Source organism: Manacus candei, unplaced genomic scaffold (assembly GCF_025592945.1).
Source record: "Manacus candei isolate 608988 ecotype Guabito, Panama unplaced genomic scaffold, ASM2559294v1 h1tg000035l, whole genome shotgun sequence".
In the NCBI taxonomy this organism is placed as follows: Eukaryota; Metazoa; Chordata; class Aves; order Passeriformes; family Pipridae; genus Manacus; species Manacus candei.
This window is the reverse complement of record NW_026138083.1, coordinates 432,600-456,231: the sequence shown is the minus strand read 5'-3', so window position 1 is coordinate 456,231 and position 23,632 is coordinate 432,600. Positions and strand designations below refer to the sequence as shown.

The window sequence follows — 23,632 nt, the reverse complement described above, 5'->3', positions numbered from 1 at the left end:
TCGCTGGGACACGTTGCTCTTTGTCCCACAGATTGCACCTTGCTGTTTACAGAGGCCCTTTTGAATCATTACAAAAAGGCAGAAAGATAGTAACTTCATGCCTATTGAGATCTGGTTATATTAATGTACGAAATACACCTCAGTTCATTTGTAACTTCACTGCAGGATTTGGCAGGGCAGTGCAAGGTTATTGATGGGGATCAATCTTCCTTGACAAGGCTCTGAGCAGAGAGAGGGCAGGTGCCTTATGCCTGGTTGCTCCCCGAGCCACAGACCAGCTCCTTCCTGCTGTGAGTACCCCCTGGGCTGGGGCAGGCTATTCCTTATGCTACAAAGCTTCCCAACATACAGTGGCCAAAGGTCACTTCAGTCACTCGACACAAGAGTCAATTTAACTTCATGTGGTTTCAGATTCTCGGTATTTCAGAAAAGTCAGCAGCAGTAGCAGATGAGCTTTATCCTCAAGTTACCACCCAGCACTCAGCCCCAGATGTCCATTCTGATAGAGCACAGTCTGTCAGAAATCCATAATTCATGTTGGGCCAGATGCATGGATACTTACACAGCGACAGCCTTTAGGTAGGGGTTTTTGTCAGAAAAGGTTTTAATGAAAATCTCACATTATTAAATAGAAATTCAACTTCTGAGATTTTAAACAATTATGTCACTACCTACAACTTGCAGAAAACCTCAGGAAGAACCTGGGAACAGAGAAGACAACATATTTGCAAATCTTTCAGACACAGGAAGTCTGAGATTTTCCAGCTCCAATGAAAATGCTAAGATGAGTTCTTTTAGTAAGAGAGCAACAGCTCACTTTAAAGATAAAATAAAAAGTAGTTTAAAGAAAAGCATCAGACAGTTCATTCTGCAGAGAAGAGAAAGGCAGGGATGTGCATGTGGAGGGAAGACTGTTCAAAGCCAAACTCAACAGCCTCAGCCATCTTTTGGATTTTGCTTTGCCAACTGCTGCCTAATTAAGTTTTGGGTGCCAAAACCTACTGACTAACTGAGAAAAGGACAGCACTAAAAATATTATATGGGAACCCATCTCAGCCAACTGGAGGTTAGTACAGACATAAAGCTCCCTAATTATGTTTCTCCATGAAATTACAGCTACCTACAGAGAGTATCTATCACTAATGGTGTTTTCCCTAACATTTTAGCTTCACTGGTTACTCTTTTGAGGAATCATCTACACATCAAATTTTAGTTACTTAAAAATGTAAGAGAATCAGGTCTAAGTGATTTAACAGATGAAACTTTAAGAGACTTTTCATTTAGAACCTCCAGACTGCAACAGTTCTACAGAAATAAGAATTTTTGGTAGCAAAATCATTTTCCTTTGCTGTTAAATCAACTTTGTGTTTTGAAGTGTTCTTTGAGGGTTGGTCTCCTGCATGGAAGAAACCTGACTTCAGCACTGAAAAATAAAAGTGAAGCAATTTCTGCAGACAGAGTCAGGAGCACGGCACTGTCTTTCTTCCATTTGCTGAGCACAACCCCAAAATAAACTTAGCAGGAAGAAGGGCTGAACAGCAAGGCAGAGCATCTCCCACGTGCTGGGAGTTTGACTGTACCCTCATGACAAGGTGCTGCTCCAGTGCAAGCCCAGAGTGCAGCAGAGTCCTGCCCAGTGGCCGCAGAGTGCCGGGTGTGCCAGCCCAGCCCAGCGGCAGAGCGGGCACTGGGAGGACTGGGAGGTCCGGACAGCCCGGCCGTGTAATTAAGGAGCAGCCCATCACCACTGGGCCGGTAATGCCATCCCATCTGCCAAACCCTGCACGAGCTGGCACCGTGCCCCCTGCCTGCTGCTGCTTCTGTCACCCACCTGATCCTTGGAGAGCTGCTCTGACGGAGCGTTCATGCCAAGCTCTTGCAGAGGATAGACAATCTGTCGTCTGGGCCGCACGGGAGCCATGTAATGAAGGGCAGATGTCAGGGAATGGGCACAGGGGCTCTGGAGCTGAAAGACAGCGATCCATATTTCAGCAGAGAGGATGTCAGAACAGGGCAGCACAGATGTCTGCGGCACGGCTCTGCAAGCACACAATTCTTAGCTCTGTTGGCTAAATCTGAGACAAAAATCAGCAAATAAACAAACATACTCAGAGCAGAGGAATGAATTGCAGATAATTCCTGACACTAATGAAGATAATTATGAGAGTAATTACATTACTATCTCTGTGGGAATGACAGATAAACAAGTGGTTTGGTTTATGGGATTTTTCAGCACAAGTATTTTCCCCAGGAGGATATTTTTCTCCATAGTGATCATGAATCAGCTTGATTTGACCTCATTAAGCCATGTTATCTGCTCACTACTAACCTTTGCCTGCTTGGCAAAGAACAGTGATGAATTTATATAGAAATTCTATACTGACTGAAATGTCTAGTTCATCCAAGTGATAAATGTTAATAAACCAGCAGAAATTTGCAGTGAACAAAACCCTAATGCTCATGTGAGCAGCCTGGATCGTTAGAAATAGCTGTATCTGTCTATTACAGCATGACTAGCTCTGGTATAATTTACAACATGAAAGGGAAAAAGAAATAAGAGAATTACAAGAAATACAGAATGAACATTAATGCAAACTAAGTTACACTCAAGTGCCATTCAATCCACAAATATTAAAGAAACTTGATGTTACTATGTTGAAAACTGAGTAAAACATCCCATTTACCACTTATTAGAACAATGACAAGCTAAAGTAATTTAGAGGAACTCTAGCCAGGAAATAGGCCAAACTGCAATCATTAGCAAGGCTTAACTTTTTTCATCCATCCACTGCCATTGAACTGCATTTCTGTAAGTGCCTCTTCAGAACTTCAGAACCTAATGCTACATGGGGACATAGGTTCCACAAGGGAACACTTAACACAATTCCAGAGGTGCACAGGAAAACACATCCTTCTGCAAATGTACCCAGGTCTAACCTGGCAAAATTCCTACAGGAGAACCGGTGGTGATTTCAAAACCCCCCAAGTCCCCAAGGACAGAATCCATCTCAGTTACCATCTAAAGCCCAGGTGCTCAGAGCAGCCAGCCATGCAGAGCCCCCGAGCTGCAGGGGCAGTTCTGTCTGTCCTGAGACAGGCAGGGATGACCGGGGGATGAACTGCCCTCGGGACACGCCCTGTGTTTGCAGCAGTGCTGGCAGGAGCCCGGCTGACCAGCCTGGGCCAGATGGGAACTCTAGATGGCTACACAGGCTTGCAAGTTTTACCTTGTGTTCCCTTCTTTGAGACCAATGACACAGCACATGTGAGTATTTCTGAAAGAATCTTTGGGTTTGCTTCCACATATTCCATTCTCCTCAGAAATGGATTTTCTCTGTTAGGAGAGATCAAGTTCTTATGGCTCTCCTGTGACACTTGCAGAAACACAAGTCCCATTTTCAAAGCCAGTGAGGTGCCTGAGTCCCACTGACTTTTGGTGAAAGAGTCTAGAGCACCTAAATCGCTTTTGAAGAGTTTTTAAGCCACCAGTATGTGTTTAGGATTATCCTTTGCATTTACTCAGGGTACATTATCCTCATGCTAGGCAAAGAGTCAAGGCCAAGGACACTTCCAATCTCTGTTCCCCCAGAAGCTTGCTCAAGACACTGGTGAGTCTGGACTCACATGTCACAGACCAGCCCCACTAGGTGACAGCTGTGCCCACAAGTGCAGATTATGTCAGGCAAGAAGAACAAAGCGGTTTGCTGCAGGTTGCCACAAAAACTCCTGTTTGCAGTCATTCACAGAAGCAAAGAAAAAAATAAAGTGAGCAAAGGCAGCAATATTTAACACAAGAAACAAATTATTTTCTCCTTACCTTGCCTTCCACATACTGTGGATAAACAGGATAGTAAAGAGCAGATTTCTGTGCCAAGCGAAGAATCTCCTTTAGAAAGTGTTTTGTATAGCGATGAAATACAGGATTTAAGACAAAGTGGCAAAGATGTCCATGTTCTTCTTGCTGGTGGCAATTAAAATGAATAAAATCTTCAATGTTGTAACGTGATCGAACATACTCGATATCCTGGAAAGCGAAACAGTTGGGAATCAGCAGTGATTAGCAGCTACCCTGGCAGAATTTTAGCAAGGGCCAGTCCTATCAATTAAGGAACATTTGAACACTGACATCAAGTGCCTTTGTTCTCAATTAAATTTCATTGTATCAAAACTTATTCTTGCAGCTTGTCTGCCCTCATTTGCAACGGATGCAGAGCTGACCCCTTCCCACCAAGGTCTGACAGATTTTGCTGAGTTCAAGAGAGAGAAGCCCAGACTGCCCTCTCACCCAATTCCAGCTGAAAAAGGGAACTCTGGAGGGAGCTGTGCAAGAAATACCCTCCAACAAGCTGATTTTTGCAAGTTTATACACTCAATATATCCTCTTATCTCAACGCTCTTAATTAAATTAAGAGCTATTTTGGAAAATGACTGAATACTCTATTTTGAAAACTGAGCATTAGAGCTGCTGAACAATCTAAAATCACCTTTTCAGTCCTAGCAGAATGCCACACAGGTAACCTTAGAGAATGTTTACTTTTCAATAATAATGTGCAACATGCTTTTTTGTACTCCATTAGAGCATATGCTGTCCTTTGTTTTATAGCGTGTGATTCACAATCATTCAATCTACTGTTGGAAAAAACATTGCAGAAGTAAATCTAGAAGAACTACTGCTTTTTACAGCACATGTGGCTTATTGAGTTGGAAATTAGGGGAGAAATTAGTGATTAAACATATTTAGAGGCAGAATGGCCTTGCACTAGAGCACCAAAAGAGTGCAGGAGGCAAACTTCCACAACACATCAGCAACTTCTTGCAAATAACAGGATGATTTCTATATCTGTGTGCCAGTCATGTGAGAGAAGGGGAGCAATACACTGTACATAGTCAGGACAGAGAGACAGGGAGTTTCTAGAAGCAGTATTTTTACAGACACTGTTAGGCACAGAGAGTGGCAAGCACAAAACTCAGCCTTTAGTGTGAGGGCCAAGTGACAGCGCTCATGGAACACAAACAGAATTTACCATTTCATCCCTAATGACAGAAACACCGACAATTTGATCCAAAACTTCTGCTACAAAAGCCTGTACTGGCATCCCATCCTGCAAGGCAAAAGCAACAGGTACACGTGTGATTTCAGCAGAAGCCTTTGAACAGTAGCAGTCACAGTTGTAACCACTCTCCTCCCAGTGCACCACCCCAGTTAAACCAGTGTGCTCCCCGCGAGGGGCACTGTTTGAGCAGTGTATATGGCTGGACTCTGGACACACAGACCTTTCCCACACTGAAGTTTCAGTTTGGATCTAACTGCTACAGGAGTGCTACGAACTCAGCCACTACAGTCTGGGTTCAGTCCTGATCTTAGGAAAGATTTGTACCCATGTTTGCAACAAATACTTACAGGATCCCTGCGAGCCTGAGTGAATATCTTGCAGTCATTCCATATCCTTTCACTCAAGCTAAGGGTTTCAACAAGTGTTTTGACACCAAGCAGGTCATTGGTTGTTGCCCTTCTTACATTAAATGACCTAAAAAGGAGAATTAAGGTTCACTATGACAAAGTAAAGACAATTGCCAGGCTTAAGACAACATGCCCTCCACAAGAACCTCCCACATCTTGCAGAAGTTGAAACTGCTTGCTAAATGACTGTTGTTCCAAATGCAGACATTAACCTATTGCATGGTAAGAGAAGATATCACAGAGCATCTGCTTGAGACAGCTCCAGAATCCTGCTTTATCTGCTATTAAACACTCAGTTTTTGTGTACCTACAGCCCTATGTCACATGGCAAATGATGACCTATAACCACAGGTATCACCTGCCTTCATGTAAGAACTGGCAGAAAAGGGAGGCAGAGAACCTTAAAGTCAACGTGGAATCTGTAACTACACACTGCTGCACATGGGGAAAGGAGAACAACAGAGAAAGGCAAGTAAAAGAAAAAAGGGAAGAGAAAGATAAAACAGCCAGCTGTCATCCTTGGAAATGGTACACAAGGCAGGAACATGAATTTCCCCAAGAACAAATTACTAACATTTGTGTTGGGTCCTGGTTCTCCAAACAGTAGCACAAGGATAAATTTCCATGACTGAAATGCCTCTGAAAAGCACAGAGTGCCAATTAATAATCACAGAGCAGCGACACAGTATCAGAATGCCTATGCAATGTGTGCATGTTAGCCACAGACAGCAATGGCCTGGCACTTAGCTCCTTTATACAGTGAGGAAACATCTTCCCACCCAACTAATGAGCAGCGAAATTCCCTTCACAGTGGCAGTCCACAGCAGCTGAGAAACTCTCCCACTGCCTGTTAAAGGCAGTGACCCTTCCTGGTTACACAGAGCTTGTGTAATAAACACTTGTAGAGTGCTGTTTGAGGGACTGAACTACAGCTTCACTTCCAAAACTGAAGTTCTTTCACCAACAGTTAAAAACTTGAAATTCATGCAGTATAATTTTCATTCCCGTTCTTTTTGCCTCCAATTAAAAGCAGGTGTGCCATTCTTCAGCCTCAGTCCCACTCACATGGAGATGGATCCTCTGGAATGGGTTTAATGAACAGCACTGGTACTTCAAAAAACCCAAACCTACTAAGTATCTGGTGTGTTATGGGAAGTTTCACAGCTCAATCCATTGACCATTTCTGAGTGCTCAAAAACATACACTTGATTACTAAATTGCAAACTAATCCTGAACCAAGCAAGCATCAGCTTAGCTTCCCCAGTTTCTAACGCATGTCCACCATTAACTGCAAGCCCAAACACATGATGAGGATGATGGGCAGCAGGACCAGCACCACAGCTCACCCTGCAGCCCCTGAGCAGGCCCCTCCCGAGCCCAGCCCACAAGCTTTGCTCCCCACCCATGCCCAGGGAAGGCAGTTGTGCCAATAAGGAACTACATCTTTAACGTGACAAAAACATGCAAAAAGGTGAAACTGTTCTTGTTTTCTTTTTAAATAAACACTGCTCCACTGTGAGCACGAAATAGGAAGAAGGGCTACCCAAGATCTGTACTCATTTCTCTCCCAGCAATGAATTAACTCATTCTACATGCCCAAGTCCTTTGACTGCTCAGAGACCAGGGCACTATTATGCTTTTTAGTGAAAATTGAGGGAAAGTATCCATTAGGCATCTCAGCCTATACCTTGTCATCTGTTATTTTTTTCCTCTTTCACTGTTAAGTAGCAGACTCACACTTCCATTTGCTCCACTCTTGCTTTTTGTGTACTTAACACTTTTTTTTATTCCTTTTACAATCTGTACTAATCAGGAGCTCATTTTGTGTCTGTGCCTCTTGTGACTTTGCCCTTTCACATCCTCATATTCCCATCTTCTTACCCCGTTTTTCTTTTAATCCATTTTCTGTGACTCTCTTTTCACTCACATGCTTTTGAAAGCCATTGGTGCAAGTACAATATATTCATCTTTTACTTTCTCAGATTTCACTTATTTCCAAGAGAGTATGTGCTGCTGAACCCTGTGGGTTTTGTTCTCCAGAAACTTTCCAAAAGCATCATCTGGGCTCTTCCAAAGCCCTTCTGATCCTGAACCTCAATGAACAGCTATTTTTCCTTACTATCCTGCACAGCTGCAGGGGGATTTGGAAAATGCTACTAATGATCCTATTTTGTTTTCATGGAAGGGTTGGTGTCATTTGGAATACGCACAGTTTAATCGGAATTGTGAGGGTTTTTTGAAAAACCTCCATAACCAGTTTAATTTTGATCAAAATCACAGGAGGACATATGACTCCCAACCCTACTGGTGTATTACTGAGCAGCTGTGCCTGAGACTACCAGGAATTACTCCAGTGGCTTTCTCTCCAGCCAGCTGGATTCTTACACAGGACCCAGAAGCCCAATTTCATCCCAGGGTAAAAAGCTTCTGCACAGGTCCAAGAGTAGCTGGCCAGGTCCTGCATGAGCTATTTGTGTACCACCGAAGATGATCAAGTATGCAATTAAACCAGGAGTATTTCTCTGAAACCACACAGTATTTAGCTACATTAAGACACAAAGAAAGAGAAAGTCTCCAACTGTGCCACAATTTAAGCTTGGTGTTTGGGCCAGGATACGTGTGATATACACACAGAGCTTTGGAAAACTCACTCCACATAACAGAAGTCACAGCAAGAAAGGTTTGCTGCCCCAGTTCACCAGTATCTCTGCCTACAGAAGCACTCAGAGAGTCACAGACACTGAAGGCATGAAATAAGTGATGCAACACTAAAGTAAGAGAGAAGTGTTATAAAACAGGTACTCAGTGAGGTTACTGCTGTGTTCTGCATGTTCCAGAAACATGCACTGCAGTTCCCTTAAGAGCCATAGCATGTTTCCAAGAATTAAATCTATGCCAGGCTATCAGGTATCAATGCCACACAGCCTGACCCATATCCCAGAGGTCAAACAACACTGTGTTCCTCTACTGGCCTTGGCCCACAACACAGGAACTCCAAGGAGCTGCTGGTCTGCAACAGCATTCCTCTTACTGACCTGAGCACTGTACATACAAATTTTAAAGGAATCCTCTTGCTGAACTTTGGTTTTACTTAAAGGAAACTATATACAGTGCTGCCATCAGAAGACTGCTTGCTTTCACACTTGTAATTACCTCAGTTTTGTTTCATTAAAAAATTCATGTCAGTTACTACTTCATTTCACTACAAACAAATATAATATGTTCATGTGCTATCTCATATAGTGCTGTGGAGATGCAGCTGACTGGGCCTGGCATGCACCCCAGGACAGGCAGCAAAGACAGCTGCACTACTGCTACTGCAGACTGAGGTATTTAGCTCTGCTCCCCATTGCTTCAGGCACAGTTCTGTGCCATTCAAGAAGCTTCCATTTTTACAAGATGTTCTGTCATACCTTGCAGAACCACCAGGTTGGGTTGGGACAGCAAAGGCACACCCCTGTGGTGTCAGGCTGCCTGGTGCAAGTCTATCCCCCAGCATTCAGAGCCCAGCAGTGCTGTCCCCAGGCACACACTCACGTGAGCAATCCCGCACGGTGCAACACGTACAGCTCACGGCCCAGGCTGGACGTACAGAAAGGGACAGCTCGAGCAAAACTCTGCAGCAGGGGGAACTCCAGCACATGATGGGGCACCAGGATGACACAGAAGTCTCTGTCCTGAAAAAGATTTGCAGGCAGTAAAGAAAGGCTCTCAGTGATCTGTGTAAGCTTTACACAAACCCCCCTGACTAGAGCAGACAGACAACACTGACCATGGGGCTTACACTGCACACTCCCCCCAGCACTGCTCTGCCTGGACAGCACAAAGGAACTGATGGGCTCACAGAAGTGGGTCTTTTAGCCCCTATAGTGGAGACTCATTAACTGATATTCTGATATTCCCTAGCAGTCCCCTTTTTCCATTTCCCCTCCTTCCCCCACTTTTCTTCCTCAGTAGAGTATTTCAGCTGGAAGGGACTTACAATGACCCTCTGGTCCAACTGCCTAGCAGGAACATTATCTCCCTGCCCACATCTATCTTTTCCCTTTAAAGATCCTTTTTTTCTACCTTACTTTCCTTCTGCAGCACAACCTCAGGACAATGTGTCTGCCTGGGATCCCTTGGTGGACAAGTGCAGCACATGCCCCAGTCCTGCACAGCCAGTGTGCAGGCACAGCTTGGTTTGCACTGCAGGCAGAGCAGACTAGGAACACCAGTCTGTATGGGCACAGCCACGTCCAGCCTGTCCCAAAGCTGTCACTGCTGTCCATACACATACAGACACTGCATTGGCAGTCCATGCAATTGTCCAGAGAGCTGTGCTGTAAAGGCTGCAGAGGTGCAAACCAACGCAGGAGTCTCCATCAAATGCTCTCTGAGGAAGAAGAGTATCCTCAGGAGATAAATCTGCCTGCCACAAATAACTGTCCATTACTGCTCAAGTGCTCCCTTCCACCAGTGTCTGAATTCACAGCAATGCTGTTCAGTCCACAGGCAAATACTATGGAGCTCCCTAATACCACTTTTATAGGCTTTAACTCCACCTAATATCATTTTCCCTGATTTTATTTTTAATTTAGGTACAGTCTGGATCTATACATGTTTTTAAAGGAGTTTGAAGCATTTCTTTTCTAAACTGGCATCTCTGAGAGGTCCCTACAGAACAAACTAGGAAAACTATTTACAAGGACATGGAGAGACAGAACAAGGGTGAATGGCTTCAAACAGACAGAGTAGGTTTAAATCAGATATTAAGAAAAAAATTCTCAGCTGTGAGGGTGGGGAGGCCCTGGCACAGGTTGCCCAGAGAAGCTGTGGCTGCCCCATCCCTGGAAGAGTCCAAGGCCACATTGGACAGGGCTTGGAGCAACCTGGGATAGTGGAAGGTGCCCCTGCCCATGGCAGGGGTGTGGAAAGAGATGGTCTTTAAAGTCCTTTGCAAACCAAACCGTTTTGGGATTCTATGATAGACAAAGGACTTTGGCATTCAATCCATAGAGTCCAGAAGTAGCCAAGGAGAGGAGTAACTCAGCCCAGGGTAACCAGGCACAGCACACTCCCATGGGCACTGACTCCCAAACCCTCTGGCTGCCAACTGCACTGCTGTCCCACCACCCACACACACAAGCCTTATAGAACCTCGATTATACTCACTGGGAAAACCTCAAAAGCATAATGCAAAAAATCCAGTGACCTGCAACCAAGAGCAGACATTGGTCAATAAAGCACAGATCAGTCAGAACCTATACATAGTGATATTTACAGCCCTGTAAGTGCAGGAACATTTATTCACAGCTAATCAGACAGTCCTGAGCAATCATCAATAAGCAACTACTGACGTGCATGCTGCACAGCAATTTGTGACTTCTAGTACTTAAAGCACCACTATTAACGAGAATAACCAGAAGGTTTGACATCATACCAAAACAAGAGGCTCTTCACTGAAAGGGGAAAAAAAAAAAAAACATTGGCTCTCATCCTGTTGACTCCAAGCTTTTCAGAAGCCATTCCTGGACTGTCACAGCAGCACTGGTATATAGCAAACACTGAGGTTACAACAGTAGTTGTTCTATTCCATAATAGCCAGAGTAGCAAGAGCTCTGTGACTTTCCACTCAGGAAAACCTGTCAGATGTGCTTTAGCAGACTAACAGGAACATCAATACTTTGAATTGTTTTTGAACACTTCTTTCCACTTCTCACCTACTGACTTAGAGTAATCCCACTCTCTTCTCCATGGTAACAGCAAATTGTGACATTTCAGTTTAAAACTCCATGAGAGTGAGAAACTAGCAAATCCTTCCTGTTTCTCCCATGCATAAGGATATCAAACAGCTCTAAGCCCAAAGTTAAGATGAAGCTTTATAAAATAGTTTCCCATTGTAAAAATCTATCTTTTGAAGAAGTTCACTATAGATACATTACCTAAAACCACTGGTAAATCCCTTCCCCAAGACCTCTAAGTTCCCTTTTATTACCTCAATAATCTAACTGAAAAGAGAAAATTTCTAATTACAATATCTATGTTTGAATGAAAACTTAAAACAAAGCTGTAAGGACAGATCAGGATGGGGGTATTCTATATTCACCCATATAAACATCTTTAAAACTAGTTAATAGAATAGCTAAGCAGGGGAAAAGAAAACGCCACTGCAATGTAGTTTTCTCTCTCTGGTACCCAATACCTTCTTGGGAGCAAGGACCACAAGAATGGAGGTGTAGGACTTCTCAGGGGGCTTAGAAAGGTATTAAATATCTGCAGATAAACCAGCAGTTCAGTTCCTTCACATGTCACTGTCAGTGCACTAACAAACCACATAACAGCTCTGCATTTAGGAGATGGAAACATTCAGCAGCTTTGCTGGATAACAATTCCCCAGGAGCAAACTTCCCTCAGGGCTAAGATGCAATCACACCTACACTTCAACTCAACTGCTATTTCTGGGCCCATGCTCTGCAGGGCCAGCAGGAGCTCCCTTGGGACAAGATTCCAAGCTGCAGTCAGGATGACTTCCTGCCCTCCTTTACACATACTTGCTTTGCTAATGCTTCTTGTACAAACAGGTGGACCAAGCAAAGGCAAGCCAGGGAAGCATACAAGCAAAACATCTGAAAACAGATCTACAGATTCCTCAGTTGTGAGGAGAGGATCTGCCTGACTTAATCTTAGGAGAAGTGCTCAGACAGGAATGTTATCTTCTCAAGATACCCATCTTGGAATCCACAGTGTTCCAGAGATGTCTCCAGGGAAAAGAGACTGGGATCACAGCATTGAATGATAAATGCAGCGAGAAAGGTCTTGAACAGAAACAATGGTAGACACAAAGTACAGAGTGTCAGAAGGGAGCAAAAAAAGGGACAGATCCTTATCCTAAGCAGGATACTATGGGCAGAGAACTTGAGAAGTCTACAGAGATTATGTCTTGACATAGGTCTCCATCACAGCTTTGAACTGCTATTTCAGTATAATGGAGCCATTCCAGAGCAAATACCTCACCTCAGTGTATTATATTAGAATATAGCTATTTTATTTTTCAATAATTATCCTGCTTGAATTTTATTTTACACTAGATTGTCCATAAATTAACTGTTCTGGAACAGCCTTTCTGCAGTGTAATTGTTCTATTGCACATTCATTGATCAGTGTTTTCTTCAGTACAGCACAGACTTCTAGCACTCCATTTCTCTCCAAACTAGTTCCTAGCCAACTCAAGCTATATTACTGGGTGTATCACTTGGGAAATATGCACCAAGGTCATGTGTTTGCTTTGGTAACTTCAGATGTTTGCATTTGCAGCAGACTCAGAGTTCAATCCCCTTGGGTAGGTTCCCTCCTTAGTAAAAAAAAAAGCTTAAGAAATAGAATTAGTTTTCAAGGAATTCTCCTTTTTATTCTTAAACAGGTTTACTCCTAAACTTGCTTTAAGCCAGAGAAGTTCAGAAGTTGTCAGTCACCAATGACTACTACTACAAGCAGAAAGATGTTTTTCAGACAGTACTACAGATGCCCAACTCATCTTCTACGAAATCTTTACACCTGATACTCCTGATACCTGGTGTCTGCAGACATGACATGGATCTGAAAGCATGGAAGACCCTGGGTGTGCTCAACTGTTTTGTCTACTTGTTGTAAGTATGTTTTATCTGCCTTTATATGATCTCTAAAAAGAGCAGGGCTCATTTATGATCAGGACAAAGTTCCTGAAGAAGCTTCTGCTGATGTGATTGAATATAGGTTTGCTTTCCAAGTGTACAGAGAAATTTGGGAAATAAGTGTCTATACCCCATTTACAGTCTTGTTCTAATCTACCAGGATCTAAGAGTCCAAGGTCAGCATCAATGATCTTAAAAGAAAAACCCTTTGTTCCCCACTGTAGCAGATCCTAGAATATGGAATCAATTCCTCTCGGTGATGGGAGGTTGAGTGTTTAGAATGACTTGCAGAGCAAAAACCAGCTTTATTGCCCCATCCAGGGAGATGTCTAGTACTGTGACATTTGGCTCCTCTCCCAGCTAGTCAGCTTTGGATTAGTGTTTCTTCAGGGAAGGAGATGCCTTCTTCCATAACTTCAACAAACATTTTTTTCCAACAAAAAATTGCATCCCCTCACTTTTTGTCCCCACAGGCCTATCAGAGATGAGAAGTTGCAGCTGGAGGCTGAGAAGTTATTACTGAAGGGGAAAGAAACAGACAGAAACAGGGGTCAGAAGAACTCCCACCCAACTGCAGCAGGTGCTGTCGCTTTCTGGTTTGCTCTAAAGATGTAACCTGGCAAGGGGTCATCGGCAGGATAACAGGCTGTTCATGCTCACCTGGTTTCATAGGCCTCATCAATACATAACAGACGGATACAGAAGGCATTGGAAGCTCCTCTGTACACTGGACGCAAAGCTCCTTCCTCCTCATTTTCAAAGGGACGTGTCTCTGAGGCTTTCAAAGCTCTGGTGCTGCCATCATCCAATGGCAGCTCAGCCTGGGAAACAGCGGTGGCCTCATCTTCCTGCAACAGGAGCAAAGCAGAATTACAACTTTTCAGAAGGTATTTTCATTATTTAAGGCCCCCGTGCTGTCTCTCCCCTCAGGGACCCTCTATTCCCACCCCTGTGCTGCCTGGCTGCTCAAGAGGAACTGGATGGGAAAGTTCACCCAAGCACTAACTGTGCCCACCTCCCTCCAGACCCCAGCCAGAGCAGGTTCTGATCCGTGCACCACAGCAGGCACACGTGGGCCCGTGCAGGGAACAGGAAATCAGCAGTACTGCCTGTCCTCATCTCTGCCAGCCTTGCTCCTTGGCAGCTCCTGGAGGGATTGGCACTGCTGGGCACGGCAGCATTACCTGCACAGCTGCATCTGGACCAGGAACACGTTCCAAGTCCCCACGTGAAACAGGCGCTGGTTTTTGATTTGTTTGGTTGCTTTCATCTTCACCTGAGTTAAAAAAAAAAAAAAAGAGAGACTAAGTGCATAAGGCTTAACCCTCAGAACCACAGCAATAGCTGGAACAGGCAAGGCTACCTCTATCAAGAGATATTTGTAATAACCACAGTTAATATAGACCCTCCTGTAGCTGCTTATCTAGAACTTCATTAGACCGTTCAATTTCTAAGCAAAAATACCCCCAGGAATTAGTTGTAAAATAAGACCTGAACAAGACAGTTTGGAAGTAATTCTTAAATCATGTATTATATGTCAAATTTTTACCCCATCTGAGCTGGAAAAACAGGAGTCAGTGTATTGATTGGTATCTTAAACCCCACACCTGTCACTAACTCATTTTCTCATGATCACAAGGACAAGCAAAGGCTCTTCATTCTCAGATTAGTTCTTCTAAAAGAACTGAAATTCAGATTAAGATCAACTCCCTAGTTGAGTCAGAACTCTTACTGGTGCAAAGAGGGACAAGATACAGGGACTAAAACTTGCTTCTCAATTGCTAAACCTAATCAGTCCTTTAAATGCTGTTCTACTTTGTGTAGTTGTTGTTTTCTTTGTCTATTTCCTCCTTTTCCTCTCAGAACTTCTCTCCTGTGCCTCTGTCCCTCCATGCTGAAGGAACTGCTTGAAAGCACTTGGTCAGCCATTGCAACTTTGTGTATGGGTATGATTTTTGTGCCAAAAACAGACACTTGCTTGAGACACATGAGGAACTCCCACAGCAGTAGTGACCCCAGGCTTTGGTAAGCTTTTAGACACCAGCAATGTGAAAAGGAATAAAAGCAATCCACAAGGCACTTGACAACCAAAGCAATGGAAACCAGGTTGAAATCTGCTGACAGACCTTCCCACCATCCTCAGTAACACTGCAGTAACATTGCAGGCTAAGTCACTCCCAGCTGAGTAAGGATGTTTCTGTGGGCAGACAGACAACTAAGGGGAAAGGATGAAGTTAGTCGTAGTTGTCATGAATCAATATTTAAACACCAACTGCTGAGACACACATACACAATGCTACAGATATATACACACACACACAGCATTCATACAGCATTCCTGGGCAAGTGCTTAACCAATCAACACAAGCACATCTTAGGGATATTATGTAAATATCACTGTACACTGGGGTTTGCTATTCACTCCCCTGGTCAAGGCTAAATCTAGAGTGAGTATTTAAAATATTAAGAAACCCTAATAAAAACGTCTTGCCTGCTAGACAGCAGGAACTGCCATTCCAGCAAATGTTACACACTCCAGAGAAAGCAGTTCCCAAGTCCATGTTGTGAAGGATTATGCCTCTAAAGTAAATGTGAGGGGACAGTATTCAGAACAAAAAATCATCTGATAATGCATCAAAGGCCACATTTAATGTAATGGACCAAAATTATTTTAATCATCAACTTGGAAAAGAAATATTGAAATAGCAGGGAACCCTACATATTGCTCCAAATACCCACCAAAGTTACCAAAGCCAAGAGTCAGCTGTTGTCTTTTTAGCCCCTGAACCTACAGGTAGCAGTTCTGCCATTCCTTAAGTGCCACCTCACTAGTTTTGCTGATACATTCACAGTTTGGTTTTATATTTAAAACTAAAGCCTGCTAATAAATTTAAACTAATAAGCTCTTGAGGTGTAGGTATCACTGCTGCAGAAAACACACCAGGCAAGGACATCCTTGCATTTGAAAGCTCCAAGAACACAAGGAAGTCAGTTTCTGTGCTCCAGGAAGAACACAGAATTCTTCCCTCCTCTCTCTGAACTTTGCCTTGGGACACTCCCCTGGGCTACATTCACAGACAGAAGAGTTTCTTCATACAGTAATGGGCATCTTTTTTTTTTTTAAGTACCTCAAAGGTTTAAAATAATTTAGTGAAAAGTATTTAGAAAAAAAACATCTTTTATCTGAAAATCTGTTTCTCTGTCAATAAAAGGAGTGCAGACACAACATGCAAGGCAAGGAGAAACACTGGGGGGTAGGAGTCCTGGATTCTCTGGGGTACCACAGATGTGAGCCTTCACAGAAATTATCAAATGTCATCTTGATTAACCAGCTCCATTTCTCATTACAGACAGCCTTGCAGGTGTCAGAAGTTAATTAATACAAGTCTCTTGTTGTCATGTAAATATTGATATGTTGTTTCTGACTTTATAGTAAAATGCAAATCTTTAATGGCTCCCCCATCCACTCCTGTCAGACACGGCTGCATCGCTGTTTGCACACACGCTGCACACGAGTGACTGGGAAGAGCAGCAATAGTCACACTAAATCAAGTAAGGACCACAAACAAAGAGAAAATTAAAATAATTCTGTGATTGCTGGGCTGTTAGCTGAGGTACAGTCAGCAGGATCAAGAAGTCAGTTCACCATGAGGCCTGATGAAAAGCCCTTGAATCATTCCCACTGCATCATGTTTTCTAGCAACTAATTCATGATGCCATATAGAGTAACGACCAAATTACTGTAATTACCCTGAAACCTAAGTGGCATATCAGTACAGACTGTTGTATACTCTTCCATTATTATTCAGTATTACATTTTGAAAGGAAAAATAATATCAACCCGCGGTCTCTACTTAAAAGCTAAAGAGCTTGAGAAAGCATCCTTTTTAAATGTGGAAACATAAAAAATTACTGTACAAAGGAATGCAGCTTGCATTTTAAATTCCCAGCCTTTGGATTCAATAAAGTAAAGTCCAGATCCTCTATGGATGTCAGGTCAGTGAACCTCCACTGCCTTCACAGCAGGGGACAATCTGGCAGCCAGTGTCCAATGCAGGGGCCTGCAGAAACCCTGCACTCACCAAAACAGCTTCGTGTGATCAGCCATGGGTTTGCAATAACAACCCGGACAGAACTGACACTAGAATAGATTTCAAAGATACAAGCCAGCCCTTATGTCGGAAAGGCTTGACAATGAACTACTGGGATGCAATTCCCCACATTTACAGAAAAACCCAACCCACTCCAAACAAGACAACTTTATTGAAGATGTCATTTGAAAAGAGAATTAAGAAGTCAGAAGAAGGGAATGGTGCTTATTAGTTGGTCAGTAATTTTTTTTTTTACAGTTAACTTAGTTCTTAAAATAGTGGGCTTTTTTCTTTCCCTTCTTAATTTAAAAGGAAAAAAAAATGAAATATTACCATTTTTCCAGAAAGTTTTCATGAATGAATACTGAAGTGAATTTTAAGTCACAGGTCATGTAATAATGAAACCCAAATCAGAGGCAAAGAGCTTTTCATTCAAACTGCTTGAAAAATGCAGACTTAGTTTATGGCCATAAATCAAATAGGCAACAAGCAGCAAAAACAAAAGCTGCTTATCAAATAGCCATCCTATAAAGCATATATTCTCAATAAGCCCTAATAGATTTCTTGTGACAAGCTCCTGCCTTATTAAACAGGTATCAGAAATCCAAGTAATGGTAGTGCATATTTGATTTGTCTCCTCTTTCCTTTCTCTGAAATTCAACTACCACAGCCTTTAGTTTCATCTCTCCTTTTTGGCCACACTGTTTGGCAGGTATAAACAGCAACTTACACTGTTACAGGACACCAACACATATTAATCTTATAATTGTTTATATTCTCAAGTGTGCAAAGCTACAATAATGATTTTAATTACTATTCAGTGATAACAGTTAATGTTCCTGAGCAGTATACAGCAAATTTTACCATTAAATTTCTAGTTGCTCTCTCTCCAGAAATAGCACCAGAGCCAGGCTCTCAGCTTATGATATTCAAGTTTTTTCCCAGGTGTCAGATCATTAACAATTTGAACTCAAGCTACTTGAAAGTCTACAAATAGTTCTTTTTCCCCACAGCTGTTCTTGTCATTCCAAATAAGGGGTCTTACCTGAAGGCGACCCACAGCATTGTAAACTAGCATCAATCATCAAAACTAACATAGTTTTTAAATGGAGAGGGAAAAAGAGATAAACACACAGGATGCTAATCATGCTGCTTAAGAAATTCATGAAAAATCACTCAGATGCCAGATTCACAAGAACCTGAACACAACAACTGCTCGTGCTAAGTTTTCGCAGTTAGAACATGTCTCAGATTCCCTAAATAAAAAGTGTGTAACAGCTGTATTGTTGAACTGGTAACCACATACTCAGGGAAAAGCTCAGCAGCACAGAATTTGTTGCAGAACACAGCCTACAGCTTGCAGTCCCTGGAGAAGGAAAGCAGACACCAGGAACAGCCACAGGATGGGTAAGGCTGGGAGAGAGCCCTGGAGGTCACCGTGCCCAAGCCCCCTGCTCGAGCAGGGTCACCCAGAGCAGACAGCCCAGGATGGGGCCCCAGCTCATGAGTGATCTCTGTTCCTCCTCAGTCTCATTTCTGTTCCTACTTATGTCTGTCACCTCTTCTGAGTTGACACTGCAGGAGCTGCAGGATAATACAGGAGGAGACAGGCAGCTTCCTCCATCCTCTGTGTGCAAGATGCTTCTTTGCAGGGGAGGGGAAGTCCACAGAAGCAGCTCCAAGACCTTCTCCTCTCCCTTTTCTGTTCCGTGACTGCCAGCTCTGAGACATCAGCTGGCAACGGCCCTGCAGCTCCCTGGTTGCCTTTTTTTGCCTGCTGCTTTGTGTTCAGACAAGCAGACACACAACCTAATGGTGGGGGTTTTTTATTCCATTACTGATAATTAGTAGACAGCAAAATGTTGCCCTTCTGCACAAAAAGCCCTTTGACACTGAAAAATAAAGACGACAACTGTAAATCATTTACGTGGCACTTCTGTTGTACAAACAGGTGCCATACTCATGGGTTTTATCACTTGCGGTAAGGTGGCTGTAGATGTGTTGCTGTACCATGCCCAGCATAAGAGTAGAATCAAGAGACAGTCCCTGATCTCCCAAAATCTTGTAACCCAGGAGACTGCAAACAATAAGCAAAGACAGCAGAAGCTGAGCCGCAAGGCAATAAGACAACGTGAGTCAAGAGGACAACACACCAGACACGGGTAACCAGCTGCTCGGCTACTGACAGACAGCACACCAGCAGACTTCAAAATCGGATCTTCACTGAACAGCACAGCTGTATCTAACTGACAGAAAACACACCCCATGCTTCAGCTTTCTCAAACTTGAAGCCCATGTTTATCCCACAGCTGGCACAGGCTAGCTCCCCACAAACAACAGTGGCTTCTGAGTCCAACATCAGTTATCAAAATTCCCCTCCTGAATTAAAAAACCCCAGGCAACCCACTCCAAGACAGATAGGTGAATTTGTGTTTTCTTGCTAGTAAACCTATATCCTTTTCTAACCTTCTGTACAGCCTACTCAGAAGCTAGACACTAACACACCTTGAATCTATCTAGCACTTTAGAATACAGATACCTTCTTGAACACTTGGCTTCCGTGGCACTTGGAGAACATCTTCAGCATGTTGTTTACAGAGTCCATGGAAAGGTCCTAAGTCAAAACACTCTTGAAACAAGGAAACATTCACTTGAGAACATAAGCTCATGAATCCTACTGCAGTGCCATCAACCTGAAATGTAAAAGCCTCGTCACAGAAGAGCCCGTGATTTTAGGTCAGGACAAAAAAAAAAAGAACAAAAAACTTCTGAAACAAAAGCTAGCACTCCATCTCTGACTGTGCATAAGGGAACAGTATAAAGGAACTATTTCAGCAAAGCCTAAAGAAGCTTTTTTATTTTTTTCCTTGTAATGTCTGTATTAGGAGCTCTGAGGATTTCTAAGTCTCCTATTAGCTATGACTTGCAAGGGCATTAAGTTTATATATATGGACTATTATTTTAGTAAAACATTTGTTACAGTAAATAAAAAATAAACCTTCAAAAAGGCATCATCTGGCTTTAAGTTTCAGCACAGCTGAACTAAAACCTGGATGCAGCTAGCTGTAATTGTTGACTCATTTTTGGACACTGCTTTCTAGCTAAAAGTGTGCACAAACTAAAAAGTGTATTTTATTCTCCTATAAGATTATTCACTCAAGAAAGCAATTCTATATTATATACATGGTACCTAACACAGTACTTGGTGAGTATTATTTGCAGCAATTACAAGTGCTAAATACTTTTGAGTTCTGAAGAACTCCAAGAGCTGGTCTTCAAAACAAACTGCTCTGGCAAATGTGAAAGGGGCAGCACCCCTGCAATGCTGAAACCCATGCTGCCCCGGGTGCCTGACTGCTGCTGGAGCTCCCAGCAGGCTGCAGTCCTCAGCAAGGCCCTCTGAGCACAGAGAACTGGCCTGCTGGAGGGTTTCTGGGTCTAAGTTAACACAAGTCTAGAAGGAAGTTCTTCAATTTTTAGTACTGTACACAACTATCTGGTGAAACACACATTATCAAAACATATTTTCTTTCCACCTTAATGCACATAATGAAAGCCTTTATAAACCTAATGAAAACTCAAAGGCTGCTTTTGTACAGCTGTTTTATCAGGCCATCAGTGCTCCAATAAAGACCCCAAAAAGTATGACTTTAATTTTTCTGCCCTCAAACAAGTGATTGTTTGTTTGCCTTGTTTGTGTAACCGACAAAGCTGGGGCACCACAGTTGCCTGGCTGCTATGTAATTTCAGGCCCAAGGCTCAGCAGAGGCTGATTAACCAATCCATCTACCATATGTGCAAAAAGAGGCTGCCAGCTTCATTCTCCGCAGGGAAAATTGGCATCCATCGTGGTTTGCGTGGAGGCGCCTTCCCAATCCATGGCAGCAGCGAGGACAAACTCTGAGGGCCTGAAACACCTTTTGCTGGTCTCACATGGAGCTCTGAACACGTAACTGAAATGTATTATTTATAGCAACAGCCCTTTGCAATGTGCCATTACACTAATGGTGTATTGTTTCCCATTTGGCTCCCAATGGCAGTGATTACACGTTGCAGCTTTATAAAACCATTTGCCACAGAAAACAGACTTCAGGAATTAAAGAGGTTATGTTGCCTATCACCTTGCAATACCATGCACAATTACTAACACTGGAAAATCTTAACAGGAATTTTCAGTAGGATAATTATTACCACCTCTGTCTTATTTAAATTAATTCCTGGGTTTCTGTCTCCAATTCAGCAAAAAATCTGACTGTCTGAGCCAGGAGATGAAAAAAATCTACAGCATTTTAAACTGTGAAAGGATTACTGGCTACTCATTTTCTCTGGGAATGAAAACAGGTCACCTATGATGCACGCCACCCATGTGGCAACATGGTTTCTTCACGATGGTGAAGTGGTCCCAACTGCTTTAAAAGAATCCACGTAAGAACAAGGAATTGCTACTTCATTTCTGAACTGGAGGTATCACTTCTAAAGACAGACAAACTACACTGTGAAGGGCACCAAGTGGGTGCAGATCATGAGCTCTACCTTTCACAGGTGAGCTGCTCATTTCATTCCCTGAGCTAGAGTGAGCTGCCACTGAGGACATCACCAACATCAGAGAAAACCAGAGCTCGTGGTAGACTGACCTCACAAACAGCTGCCTTATTTTCTTCATCTTGATGTTCCATGAGATCAACAAGGAGATGTTCACCAAAGGTTTTTTTCAGAGTCTTACTTTGGGGTGTCCAGACTGGCATGAGATCATCATAATCTTCCAGCCTACAAAAAAGAGATTAGGTAATGTCCTACAGCTCTGCCATTAATAGGTTCTGATGCTTCTCTTCTACTCCATTAGCATATGGAGAAATATTACAAATATCTGTTCCAAAGTCTGCACCCACAAGTAATTTCACCTAGAACACATCCCCAGAGCACACTACAGTGGGAGTTGCAGCACCAGAGGAGAAACAGAACCACCCCCAAGGGGCAGCACAACCCAACTAAGACTTGGATTGCCCAATGCACACACTTTTCTTTCCCTAACAAAATACAAGGGAAACTCAGTTCCAAGTTCTCCTGTCTAAGGCATCTCAGGCCAGGTGGCCCAGGGCTTTAGGCCTCATTTAAAATAATTATATTCACTGAGCCCAATCATCAGGTGGTTAGAGTTGGCAGAAATCTCCAAAAGCTACATCAGTGCAATTTAGAAAATCAATTCTCAAAAACACTAAGGAAGAACACAGTGCCTTGGTGTACAGGAACACAGTGCTGAGCAGTGGTTTCGTGACTTATTACCCACAGCAGTGCCAAGTCACCCAGCACATAGAGCCATTGTGCTTTGTAAAGTCAAGTTAAAGCTCCACCACTAAAAGAGATAGAAGGTGCCATTCCCACATCCCTCTGCCTCAGGAAAGGCTCTGAAGAGGTGGGCACCTGCCAGCCAGGCTTTATCTGCTCTGCTGCTCCACCCTGCTCTCCCTGACAGCATCTGGCTGCTACAAGGTGTGGTGGTGCCCTCACACAGACCCCCAAACTGCATGGATTTTTATTTAAACAGTCAGACTCTTTCCCATTAAACTGCTGTTCCTAGCTAGGACCAGTATAAGCCTGAAGAAGTCCCAGTGCTTTTACCAAAGCAGTGACAATTCATCTGTCACACACCCTGGGACCATGGCTTGAAAGCTGATGGCAAACCAGCTCCAACACAGAACTGCTGTCAATAACATGAAGCCACTTGTATTCACCTCTCAGAAAAACGCTGGAATTGAGTGGTGAAACCAACAGTTCTGCACCAAAAGCAGCAGAGAGAAAGCAGGACTGTTCTGGGCTGCCAGAAGGAACAAACTGTACTGCCGGGAAACCATCCCAGCTCCGAGCAGGGAGCAGGAGGGTACCTCGGCTATAACACCAACGCAGCTGGAGACAGGCGGGCCCAGGGACAAAGGAATTGCATCAGGAAGAGTCACTTCAAGCCCGGGAACACGTTTATGTTTCCTGGAAGAGACACAGCAGCGCTGCCGGCCCGCTCGGGCGCAGGCGGGGCCGCAGGCGCCGGGTAAACCCGTCCGGGAGCGCTCCCGCCGGACCCTCCGCACGGCCCGTCCCGGCTCCGCGTCCCCGCACGGTCTCTGCCGTCCAAGCTCCGCGTCCCCGCACGGTCTCTGCCGTCCAAGCTCCGCGTCCCCGCACGGTCTCTGCCGTCCAAGCTCCGCGTCCCCGCACGGTCTCTGCCGTCCAAGCTCCGCGTCCCCGCACGGTCTCTGCCGCCCCCGCGCGGCCCCGGCCGGGACTCGGGAGCGGGGCTGGGATGCGCACACCGCCTGCAGGGACCGCCGGGAACGGCTACCGGCGCTTCCCTCGGCTGCTAGGGGAGCATAGACCTCCTCCTGCAGGGAGCACCAGGGAACTCGTGTTTTGCTCCGGGCTCCCAGCGCCCACGT

The 23,632-nt window shown here is 43.8% G+C and overlaps 1 protein-coding gene across 4 annotated transcripts in view; it reads right to left on the bottom strand.

Annotated features, from left to right (window-relative positions):
• The window catches only part of CFAP61 (cilia and flagella associated protein 61), a 96,175-nt gene that overhangs the window by 61,240 nt on the left and 11,303 nt on the right, over nt 1-23,632 (bottom strand). For all 4 annotated transcript variants that reach the window (XM_051792916.1, XM_051792915.1, XM_051792913.1 and 1 more), the window contains 10 exons: nt 21,839-21,971; nt 19,744-19,897; nt 14,298-14,389; nt 13,774-13,961; nt 10,616-10,655; nt 8,999-9,138; nt 5,402-5,528; nt 5,025-5,102; nt 3,818-4,024; nt 1,832-1,966 (listed from right to left, as the gene is read on the bottom strand). In XM_051792916.1, the coding sequence (XP_051648876.1) occupies nt 1,832-1,966; nt 3,818-4,024; nt 5,025-5,102; nt 5,402-5,528; nt 8,999-9,138; nt 10,616-10,655; nt 13,774-13,961; nt 14,298-14,389; nt 19,744-19,897; nt 21,839-21,971 (1,294 nt within the window). The remainder of the gene's footprint in view (nt 1-1,831; nt 1,967-3,817; nt 4,025-5,024; nt 5,103-5,401; nt 5,529-8,998; nt 9,139-10,615; nt 10,656-13,773; nt 13,962-14,297; nt 14,390-19,743; nt 19,898-21,838; nt 21,972-23,632) is intronic.